We start from the raw sequence: 12756 nt of genomic DNA, 5'->3' as shown, positions 1-12756 counted from the left end.
AGGATTATGATTCCATCCTTAACATAATCAGAAAAAATACTGAGTTCATAGTCAGGATTTATTGGTCTTTCACATTCAGCAACATGTCCCTTCTTGTATTTTTGCAAGAATGTTACCAACAGAGAAAAAGGTTCTATGGGATCCACCTGAATATACCCCATGATGTCTAGGATCTAAACAAAGAACCAAGGTCAATGTGACTTTGACAGTTCTTTTAAGCATCTGCCTCCATCTACCTCTTTGGACACAATTTTGTAACTCATGCAGTGCTGGATATAGGCATGAAGAATTGTTTGTAAAGACTAGACAATGCAAAATAGAGTGCTTGATTGAGGAACCAAGTCTTGGTTATTCAATCTTAGGCTAAGCCTGCTACAAAAAGTAATCTTTCTACTCTGGTTGAAATCAGGTAGGAAAGATTTTAATCTCTTAATGGAAGATTTCCATTATTCCGGCAGAGACCTAAAGATCTTCTGTATGTGGGAATGAATCTCATCTGATTGATGAGGAAGCTACCAGACAACTTTTGGAAGTGGTAGGAAGACTGAAGAAGGGGGCTACACTGGTGTAAAACCTTATGAAACCAGAAAAGCAAGAATAAGAGCAATTCCAAGAACATGTCTTTAATGCTAGTTGGTGGCAAAAGAAGATTTTTGAAAACTACAATCAAATCCCCAGCCCTAACTATAGTGAATAAATTAAAGTGGTATCTCTTTGAAATGTATTTTCTTGTGTCTCTCACACTGGACTGTGTTGCCTTTTCTTACATAAACCAAACAACCCCCACTTTTCACAGTTTCTCACAAAACAGCTTCAGAATCTGTCTTCAGAACTTGCTCCCCTGCAAGCGTTTGCAAATAAAAACAATGATTGCAGCAAGCTTATTTATTAAGTGCCTGCAGTGCTTACAAATGTCTATTAATGGAGAAAGGACATATTTTATACCCATCCATGATGGAGAGAAAGTTTGTTCCTGCAATATTGATCCTTAAAGATACCCATGAAGCTGGAGAAGGTGTCCTAACTAAAACAATCAAAGAGTTTTGAAGATATTAAACCAAGCACAGAAAAAAGGACCAAGCTTTTGTATGTAAATAGGAACTTCCTAAGTATATAACTACGTATTAAAAATAATTTTAATAAAGCAAAAGGACAATGAATTCAAGATTGAAGATATTACGATGGTCAAAGTAGAGCTACAGGCATTTGTTGGCAGTCTACCTAGTCACACAGAACTCCCACTAAACAATTCCATAAGCGTTAGAAAATTCCAGGTGCATGAGTCACCTAAATGAATTAGAGACCCACAATGAATAAGGCCAGAGAGACCTCAATGAAAAGCAATGCAGGGCTATCCTAACTTGTCCGTGGCCCCATGAGCAGAGGGGCCCGATACTAATCTGTGTAGGTTAACCCTTCAATGCACTTTGTATCATATAAATACAGCAACATATTTATTACATTTCACTGCATTTTTATTAATACTAACATGCAAATATATGTTTAATTTTATCGACCATTTACATTTTTATTCCTGTGAGTAGTTGTCGTAGGGATCCCAGTACATTGCTTTGCCGGGGCCCATAATGCTGTTAAGACAGCCCTGAAGCAATGGGCTTGGGTGAATTCACTTCAGCTTTACTAGGAAGAGAAATCTTACTCTTTCAAATATAAGTTTACCCCAACCTGTTGGCTTTCTTCCCATAGGTGTTCTTAACAGAGGATAGCCCCTGATCACTTTCCCATACCACCATTTGACTGATTTTTAGGGTGTTTTTGCTATTAGCCTAACAAAGATGGAAGACAATACTGTCCATGGAAAACGCTAGAAAGTACATGAAAAAAATACACTGAAATGTATTTGACAGGCAAACACTGTTCAATGTTTAATCAAGGCTGTTGAAGAGCTAGGGAAAAAATTGCAAAATATAATAATTAGAAGAGCGTAGGGTAATTATCTTAATGTACCTTAAAATCATCATTTTAAATACTCTGTGCTATACTACAAATACATATTTTATTTTCATTAGCCTACCCACTGAAGATCACAAAGATGGTGATGAGAAAAAGAAGAGGCGGGTTTAAAACCAGCTGTCATAGAACCACTTTGTTTCACCCACATCTCTCAGCCAACATCTCTCAGCTTAAGTATTTTGGATGAGACTGATAACTATGGTCTGTTTCTATAAAGCAACTATCATATTTTATTCTTAAGGATATTTACAGCCCTTAGGTAAAAAATATTTACATGGTACTTGAACTGCACTAAAACTCATTAAATATCTTGTCTCACAATTTGTATTTTCTTATTTCAAAATTCTTCTTGCCCAACATTATTTGAACACCAGCAGTAAATTCATTCCTTTGTTAATAGTTCATTAAAATGTCAATGAATGCAGAGATACCAAAATCTTCCATTAAAAATAATAGAAACTTTAAAACTGAATTTAAAAATAATTTGCTGGGCTATTAGTCTATAAATTAAAGATATCAGCCAGAGTATTTCATATTAATTCTGAATCAAGAAGGATTGTTCTTCAATTTTAACAATAAAAATGAATAGTATTATTTAATGGTTGAAAGTGTACTAAGCAATGATATACATCAGTGGTTCCAAAACTTTTTCAGTCCACCGTCCCCTTAGTGCTACAAACTCATCCCCAGTGCCCCCCACCCAGGGGCAGGATTCAAATTTCTGTGGGCATGGCCTAATTTGAGGGTGTGGCTTGCTGGTCACGTGACTGGATGGATGTGGCTTGCTGGTCACATGACTGGGTAGGTGTGGTTTGGTGGTCATGTGACTGGGTGGGCATGGCCAGGTGACTGGCGAACCAAATACAAGTGGTCCTCACTTAATGGCTGGTTGCTTAGCAAATGTTCTAATTTATGACTGGCCTCCCCAGAGCTACTTGACCTGTTTTTGGAGTTTTGACACCCATGCACACACACAAACACACACACTCCCTTCTAACCATTCTGGAGCAGGTCATTGGACTAGAATCGGCAAAGCATCTCTGATTAAATTCTAGTAGTGAATGGAATCTAACCAGAGATGCTTTGCCAATTCTTGTTGATTTGTTTTATTAGTATTTCTTTATTTTATGTTGCTGAATTGCATTGACATGTGTGTCTCTTCTTGTGCACAACCCAGAAGCGTTTGTAATTCTTTGCAGCAAAAATTACCGACCTCTGGCTTTGCTCTACTTTTCAAACATGCCACCACTACCACGTTCTAGGTGCCGGCAGTCCACAGGTCCACCCCATTGAGCCTGCTCCACCAGAAGGACCTGCCCAAGCAGGTCTGAGAGGAGAGGCGGGGAAAGGGTGCAAGCCATTTCCCCCCACCCATGCCCCCTAATCCCAATTCCGCCTCCATGCACGTGTGCCACTTGCCAAGCTACAGAAGGCTGCTGGAAGGGTGTCCCAGACCCTGAAGTGATTGGTAGGATGGGTGGGTGCAGGAGACTCCTTAATCCGGATTGCAACTGGGGAAAGGGTGCAAGCCTGTTCCATTTCCCACCCACCCTCTCCCCAATTTTCCCAGCTTGGGGGAGAAAAACCAGTGCTGCTTCCGCCCCCTCGTTGGTCCGTTCTCAAGCTCATGCCCACACACTCCTGCTCACCCAACCACTTTGCACCGACAGGGCATCCTTCCCCCCACCTCCCTTCACTTCCACCCTCCGCCGCACAGGCACCCTTCTCCCTTCACTGCACATGCTCCTGGCCAGTGGAGACGCAGCGCACTCGGCCCCACCACACATCCATCCCATTAATCCTGGTGCCAGTGGCGGAGGAAGAGGGAGGTCCCGCTGCAAAAGCGTGGCTTGCTCCTCCCAGCATCCAGCATTGCAAAGATGCCGCTACACAGGCGGGCTAACCAGTTGCTTCCCCCACCACTTTGCACTGGCCGGAGCTGAACAAACAATGTTCCCGCCACCGCCGCCCCTGGTTGGCCACCCCTCCAGCCCACCGGCTCCTCCACCTCCTCCTCCACCACCTCTTCTGCCATCCGGACCTGGCTGGCTGCAGCAAGGAGGAGCTGGTGCACCGCTTGTGCCGGGAGGAGGCCGAGAAGCTGACAGTGCTGGTGCAACACAACCAGCTGATCCAGGGCATGAACTGGCAGCTGCAGGAGCACCTGCGCGAGATCCACAAGCTAAAATTATTATCAATTGGTTGTGCTAGTCACTTTTAGATGCACAACAAATGTAGATTGAAGCATGTTTATTCATGCTTTCATCTCATAAAACTATATTACATGAAACTGCCTATGAAAGTAGAAGCAATACTAGCTGAATAGACAGCTGCTCGATTAGTGCTTGGGACAAATTATCAGGAACAAATGGTGCCAAATTTCAAAAATAATTACTAATTGTCAACTTGATGTTGGTGCTGGAATTAAGCTCAAGGCACAGGTGTTATCCAAGGACCAAATCCGATTGTCTCCCCTAGCTTCTACATAAGACTAGGAGTTGTTAGAGTAGAGGTCTCCAAACCTAGCAAGACTTGTGGACTTCAACTCCCAGAATTCTCCAGCTAGCATAGCTTTTTTGATGACTCTGTGTTGTCTTAATTTGGTTTTCACCCAGACTGCTTTTATAAATTTGTTTGGTAATCATCACATAATTTTTTTAGCTTGTTCTTGAATGCCAAGACTGTAACCTGTCCTGAGCATCACTTCTCACTTGGAGAATATCAGTGTAGTTAGTCATTTGGGAGAGCTATGACTTGGATGACTGAAAATCTCTATAGACAAATCTTATTGTAGGCAAATCTACTTTCTGATCTATTCACACACAAAAAGCAGGACAAATATTTTTAAATGCTAGCATACTATTGTAAGGATAAAAAGGAGACAGAAACAAAATCCAAATATTTCACAGAAAGCCCCTTGTAAAGGATAGCTAAAAATCTAATAAAGAATTTACTATGGGGATTCAATAAAAGTACAATTCACTTTACAATTCTAAGTAGGTGCATTTTCTTTTATCATATATCAGGGTTTTGTTCTCTTTTTTATGGACAATAAACGATACCATTTTTCCATCCTCCATTATAAGTACTATGCAAATGAAATCTCTTTATCTCTTGATAAAGCAAAATCACAACATTGCTGTCTAATTATATTAGCTCCAAGGGACTCATTGGGCTTAGTTCCATAATTATTTGAATGCCGAGCATTTAGGGAGGAAAGCAGAATTATTTATATCTCTTTTGGAAACTGTAAAAAAACTGTATATTAAAAAACTGAAAAATGTGACATTATTCTTGGCAAGATATTTGCATATTGCAATTATTGCTTGCAATAATTAAGCACAAAGGAATCTCATAAAAGAAATAAAGTAACAGTCCCAAATCGGAAGCAGCTAAAACATAAAAGGAGCATGTGTCATATCAAAACCATCTGTTTGGCAAGACAAACAGGAAACCTTAAATCAGTTGGGGAAAAAAGAAAAAGACTAAGAAAAAGATCCTGATGGATTATAGAAAATAAAATATCCCACAGTCTGGAAATTGCTATTGAAAACAGCTTCATTCATATAGGGAGGGCTGGGGGCTGTATCCTTTATACCATTTTTTCTCAGACATCGATTTATTCTTTAGGATAATTTCTTATTATCCTAAATATCCTGACTTTTAATGAGTCAGATTAATAAGGTGACATATTCCATCATTTATGCATTTTAAACAGAAATTATGTCAGCAACTAAACTGTAATTTCATTGCCTAAACAGGATCCTGAACGCTTTTTTTTTCTTCTTTTCAATCATGTCTGATTCTTAGAGACTGCCTACAGAAGTCTCTGAAGTTTTCTTGGTAAGGCTTGGTAAGAAGAAGTTTGCCATTGCCTCCTTCCTAGGGCTGAGATAAAATTATTGGCCAAGGTTACCCAGCTGGCTTTGTGTTTAAGGCAGGACTAGAACTCAGTGCCTCTCAGTTTCTAGGCTGATGCCTTAACCACTATAACAAACTGGCTCTCAAACTCCTAATAAGCATTAGAAAAGCATTCCAAAATTTCTCAGATGCAATGGAAGGTACAGTCTGCCTCATAACAGCTGCTCAACAAATGGCCACATTTCCAAATCTATAAGCATCAATTACTGCATTCATTTTTTATTAAAGATCTGTTTTTCACAAAATGATGATGAATGAATTAATTTAATGAAGTGAACATAATGAACAAGCTTTTATGTCTACAAAAAACAACAGCAAATGAGAATAGCATTGATTTAATTATTGGTTCCCTCTTAGAAGTTAAAAGATATAAATGGATTTTGGTGATCTCTCAAACAGAATGATATCACAGATTTCTTCAATCTCAAAATCAGTCATTCAGCCTATCTGTGTGGAGAAAAGTACTCTCTTGGGGGAATTTTGTGCAGCACAATGAACACGGACCACAGAGTGGTGCGATAGCCTAGAAGTGGAACTCTCACCTTACAATCAGGAGGCTGTGAGTTTGATCCTAGATAGAGGCAGATATTTCTCCCTCTGGGCACAATGAGAATATATCTGCTGCGAACTCCGCACTGGCGATAGGAAGGGATCCGGCCAGTAAACACTCAGCTCCATTCAGATACCCTGACTCTACTCCGATGCAAGGGACTATGGGATCATTAAAAGACCCCCTCTCCAAAAAAATGAACATGGACCACAGAAAGAAAAGCAGAGAGTTGCCAAAGTGGGAAAAAGAAGATGGCAATAGCCAAACATGATAAACCATCTCCATGTTGGTTTGTTCATGTTCTTGTGAACGTAATTTAAGGTCCATGGGACTGTAGCCCACCTCCCAGGACAAAGCTGCAAGGGAAAAACTGACTTCAGATTGAACAGAAGGATAGTTTGAAAGGTGGAGACAGAGCCAATGAAATTTCAAATTCTAGGTGACCTCCAAAATTAAGTATAACAATGTAAGTCACAGCTTCCTTCACAGTCTGACTGAAAAGCCTCTCTGATAGAAGACCCAGGAAGACCCTACTTCTGAAAGACAGACACATAAAAAAGCCAGACTAGAATTTTCTTAAGTGCATGTTTGCAAGCCACAGTCCTTCTGACAGGATATCCGTTGGACATATGAAACAAAATCAGAGTGTTTTGGTAAGTCGCAAGAGGTCTTTGTTCACAGAAAGAAAAATTATGCTTTTTAAAAAAAAGGACACAATCCTTACTATGAAACATGGAGAAGATTCCTCAATGCTATGGTTGCTCTGCTACCTTTTACATTGCATGCCTTGAATCTGTGCAGGGCACAATGAAATCAGAAGACTACTAAGGCATCCTAGAGCAAAATATAATTCCCACTGTTAGAAAGCTCTGCCTTAGTTGCCTCTCACAGGTCCACCAGCAGAATAAGGACCTAAAAAATGCACCTTGGAAAATCCAAGAATGGTTGAAAAGCAAACAATGGACTGTTCTGAAGTAGCCTGCTATGAATCCTAATCTAAGTCCTATCTGGAAAGAGTTAAAACTCACAGTTGGAAGAAGGAATCAAACCTAAGACAATTGGAACCACTTGTTCAAGAAGACCATGACAAATTACCAGTTGACAAGAATCGAAGTCTTATTGAGAGCTGCAAAAAGTGTTTGATTGTAGTTATTGCCTGAAAAAAGGTGCTATGAAAAAATAGGTTGGGGTGCCATAATTATTTCCATGACATTTTCATTTTTTTTATTATTTACAAGAATATGTTCAGTCATTCATCAAAAGCAAAATGCCTATTCTTTGGATTACATAGTTAAAAATATTGGGTATCATTTATTCGTGTCACTTTCAATTTATTTCATAACAAATTGAGATTCCTTGGTGGTGGTGGGGAATGAGAATATTGATGCCTTTGACCAGATTTGTGTTCCCAAGGCATGAAAGTCATCTCAGGCTACCTAGCCAAAACAAGTAGGCTTGTATACTGGGCAGCAGTGATACAGGAAGATGCTGGAGGGAGATGATTGCCACGAAAAAGGCATCATTTCATACCATGCTGAAAAAAGCAGTGGTAAACTATTTCTATAGTTTACCAAGAAAGCCATAAGGACATGCCCTACTGAATGGCATTCAACATGCTACTAAGGAAGAATTATTCATTTTTCAGAGTACTAATGTGTTTATGTCCTGACTAAATTAAAGCCTTTAGGATGTCTAGTTGTTGATGTTGCCATGAAGGAAGAGAAAATCTGAAGCTAAATGTGGAGTGGATATGGCAAAGCTCAAACTGTGAAAGATGAAGTAGATAGACTACAATCTGACACACTACAATCTTACTACTCAAGATATGAAAAGCAAAGAAATAATAGTATTGTTTTCATAGGAAGGATATAACAAGGACAATATTTGGGAACTGATATTATCTATTAGAGTTTGTGGACAACATTTTAATATGATTATTCAAGTTTATGCAGCAAGCATTGATGTAGAAAAAGAGGAGACTGATCAATTTTACGGTCAGGTTCAATTTGAAATTAATAGAACATCCAAGATGTGCTGCTTATGGCTGGAGACTAGAATACCAAAGTTATTAAGATGGAAAATATAGTTGGATTCCATGGCCCAGGAATTCAAAATGAAGCAAGAAAATGACTTCTGCCCATTCAATGATTTCTTCATCACTAACATAACCTTCTAACATCCAAACTAATACCTATATTGCACTGTTCTACAACAGCTTTCATTTCACATGTTAGCAAAGTAATTATGTTTAATGCTGATGGATGCTAGATAATTGAAAATGTCACACAATATCAGAAAGAAGTCAATATGGGATTCACTTATTATGGAAAGATCTTTGGTTATGCCAAACATATTAAGCTGTGGAATATTCTCAGAAAATGGCAATTCCAGAACTGAGAAAGTATACAGAGGCCAGAAGCCACAGTCTGGATGGAACAGGACAAAGCAGATTCCAGATTAGTAAAGGATTGCAACAAAGCCACATACTCCTCCTCCATTATTTATTCAATCCATATGATGAATGTATCAAGGGAACCTGGTTTGGAAGAAGATGAGTGTGATTTTAGAATTGGAAGAAGAATCATCAATAACCTGCATTATGCAGATGACGCTACTCTAACAGCTGAAAATGCAAATTATCTGGAAGCTCTAAGTAATACAAATCAAGGAGCACAGTGGAAAAATGAGACTAAAAAGACCAAATTAATGACAACAAATACAATAAACAACTTTAAAATTGACAATGAAGATATTTAAGTGGTGGGTAAATTCTGCCACTTGAGATTGACAGTAAAATGACCAGTAATCAAGACATTGACCAAATAGTGGAACTTGGGAGGCTAGCAATAAAAGCTTTGAAAAAGTTATTCAGATGCTATAACATATGTACACTTACAAAAGCCCAGCTGCCTAGAGAAGATTCCACTAGGGGAAAAATGGAAGAATAGAAAAAGATGATCATCAGCAAGATGGATGGACTTGATTACATCAGCCTGCACAGTAGTACCTAGGTATTCATTGTTAATTGGTTCCGGGAGACACAATGAATACCAAAAATGATGAACACAAACAATTTTTTCCTATAAGGAATAATGTAAGGGAGTCACAAGACAGACAACAATGACAAGTTATAATTTGTTCATCAAGTACCAAACCAAATGATGAGTACCAGGACAAACTTTTCATGTCAAAATGCATTGACTATCAAATTCAACGAATTTCAAAGCAATTTGAGTACTAAGGTACCACTGTACAATGTGCAGTATATGAATAAGAACCAAAAATATAGCCCTTACACTTACAGGATTCCAACATAGAACATGATACGCTGTGTTGAGAAGGGGAGCAGAGATACACTATGAGATAGAGAACCTATTGCACTTCTGCTGATACCACTGGTGGCTGGCCCATGTTGTCTATGCAGTGTATACAAGAGCTTGAGTGGTCATGCGGGTTATTTTTTGAGTGGCAAATTACATTTATCAAGCACCAGACTTGGTAAAGTGAGAGTATAAATGGATGAAAATTGATGAGGGTGATTAAATACTTATGCTCCCTTTGTTATTTCTCTGCTTAATTTCTCTTTCTCTAACCAAAGTGTGCAGCTTCCCTAGCATGTGAAGCCAAATAGAACTCATTCCTAGAATGAAGACATACCATATTTTTCATACTATAAGACGTGCTTCCCCCCCAAAAAAATGTGGGTAGAAATGTCTGTGCATCATATAGAGCAAATGTTGCTGAAATCCCACCCACCTGCTGGCCCCGGCCCTTCAGCCTCTGCCTTCCAGCAATTTGACCCCTTGCAGCAAACAGCAAACAAGCTGGTCAGCTTCAGCACAGCCTGATTTAGCACGACCAGCTGACTGATGCTTGGATCCTCCTTCTGGAATACCGCCGCCCATCACCACCATTGCTGTCCATATATGGCATATATGGCAGCAGGATATATAGCGATCAGCAGTGCGAACCCTGCCACCTGGAACGGGCCAAAAACAGGATGCATGGAGGCCAAAAATGGGGCTCATGGAGGTGGTGAGGGGCAGTGGCAGCAATGGACAGCAACGGCAGCAATGGGCGGTAGCGATCCCCCCAGCCTGGAACAGCTGATCTGTGGTATTCCGGGATGTAAATCGAACCACCAATCGACAGCTCATGCTAAATCAGGCTGTGCTGAAGCTGACCAGGATATTTGCTATTTGCTGCAAGGAGGCAAAATGCTGGGAGGCAGAGGCAGATTACTTCTTCTTGTTTTCCTCCCCAAAAGCTAGGTGGTCTTATGGTCTGGAGCATCTTATAGTGCAAAAAATATGGTAGATACATTACTGCTTCCCTTAGTGAGAAGGCAATGTTAATCAACTGTGAGTATCTCTAATACATTTGTGCTGAAACCAAGCAATGTTCAAAAAAGGTAATTATTTCAGAATTCTGAATCAATAAATCCATGCTGAAACACACTCTGTTGCTTCTTTTATTGGTGAGCCCCACTGGGGACAAAGATACTACACTGAGTTAGGATTAGCCACCTAATAAATGCATAACAATCAGTTCTATATACAAAGACATACACTCACCTAACGTCCAGTAAGTTACTGCTTCCAGGTGTGAAGTGCTACTGTAGATAGCGTGCATATACATAAAATGAATCATCAATTCCGCCAACCACCACCAAATCAAAATACGAATGGCTCCCCAGATGAAAATAGATAGATTGGACTTCCAATTGCAGGATTGTTGTTTGCTCATCTGTATTAGAATAAATTAAACATTAATGCTATATAGAATTGGATTTTAATTGACTATTGTGTCAAACAATTTTTTCTTTCCAATCAGAATCTTTATTTAGTCTTTGTTTCAGTTTTAGTCTCAGTTTTCAGATGAATGGGACTGTTTAATGGACAAATTGAGGCATGAGGAATATGCCCTTGCAGCAATTGTGGTTTTATCAGAACATCCCCACAGCAATCGCTGAATCTCAAGTTACAAATGTTTCTTCTAACATACATATTTACAATACATCTCAGTTACCAGTACTTCCTATAGAAAACTATCATTGTTCTCTGTAGATAACAGAAGGGCAGGAAGTAACCTGAGATGTCTTACAAATACATATGCATGAATCAAGTCATAAAACTATTTAAAAGTCAACATTAGAAACAGATTTAAAAATAAAAAAGCAATAAAAATAAAAAAAGTACGTTTAAGAAGCTAAAAGCAGAAGGAACATCCTCAAGCCACCTAACACTCCCAGAGGTTGTCTAGCACTAGTAGATCCCCATGCCTGCTGGCAGAGCCAGATCTTCTGGGCTTTTGCTATCCACATATTAATATTGTCATCAATACTGCAGATAATGTGATTCAATGATTGCTCATATTTGATCCAGGGAGCACTCAGAGTCACAAATGAAGCAAATGGTCACACACTAACTCTTATTAGATGTGAGCATTCTCACCAAACATTTCCTGTGGAACACTGAAATTTTATAAGAATGGTAATCTCTTAAGATTACAAACTTTTAAAAGTATTCCACTAGCACCACTTCGAAGCAGGTAACGTGTGTGCCATCTTGCTCCCAAAAGCCATATTCACTAATGTTTCTTACATAATTGATTTCCTTAAAGAAAATATATTTCTAATGCCCTCTTAAGAAAAAAATACATGTAAACAGAATTAGTTTCAGTTGAGTATCTATAATAGGAGTGCGGCCTTATGTAAAAATTCCTTTTCTGGTGTCAAACATCAGATTTTTAAAAAGACTTTTGCCAATTCAAATTAATGATGTTAGTCACCTACCATTATTAATTCTCTTTTTAAAATGATATTTCTGTGTGTACTTTAAATTCTCAGTCACACGGCATCATGAATTGTATGATTTTATTATTACATAAAAGAATGAATTCATCTAGCTTTTTTAGCATAAGAATTCCCTTGCCTCGGGCATTTTGATAATGATATACAACATTTAGATGTTGGATTACATGGATAAGCTCCTAACCTTTCAAAAAACTTGTTTTACATTTTTTTTAAAAAATAAACATCTTACTTTATACCACCAGTGAACTAGGATCATTGTCTTTATGTTTATGACTTTCTCTACATTCAGCTTATGAAAAGTAAGCTAATTTCCTTGAGAAAGTTTGATCATTCTGTAACATTTCATTCAAACTGTAATAGCTGGTAGAACTCATTCCAAAGGGAACTATGATATATCTGAATATCATCAACATTCAAGCTTTTATCACCTATTGAGATAATAGTTTCTGAAACAAGCTTTTTGTTCTCAATGGATCAGGGAAGAAATATGTTTCCA

General features: G+C 38.7%; 1 protein-coding gene across 1 annotated transcript in view; it reads right to left on the bottom strand.

Annotated features, from left to right (window-relative positions):
* Positions 1 to 12756, bottom strand: part of HHAT (hedgehog acyltransferase) — a 143048-nt gene that overhangs the window by 102506 nt on the left and 27786 nt on the right. Inside the window, 1 exon segment of the mRNA XM_026695807.2 lies at positions 11020 to 11191. Within this exon segment, the coding sequence (XP_026551592.2) occupies positions 11020 to 11191 (172 nt within the window).

Source organism: Pseudonaja textilis, chromosome 1, assembly GCF_049901715.1.
Source record: "Pseudonaja textilis isolate UNSWEBS1 chromosome 1, rPseTex1.2, whole genome shotgun sequence".
Classification (NCBI taxonomy): domain Eukaryota; kingdom Metazoa; phylum Chordata; class Lepidosauria; order Squamata; family Elapidae; genus Pseudonaja; species Pseudonaja textilis.
The sequence above is the reverse complement of the archived record's forward strand: the minus strand, read 5'-3'. Positions and strand labels throughout refer to the sequence as shown.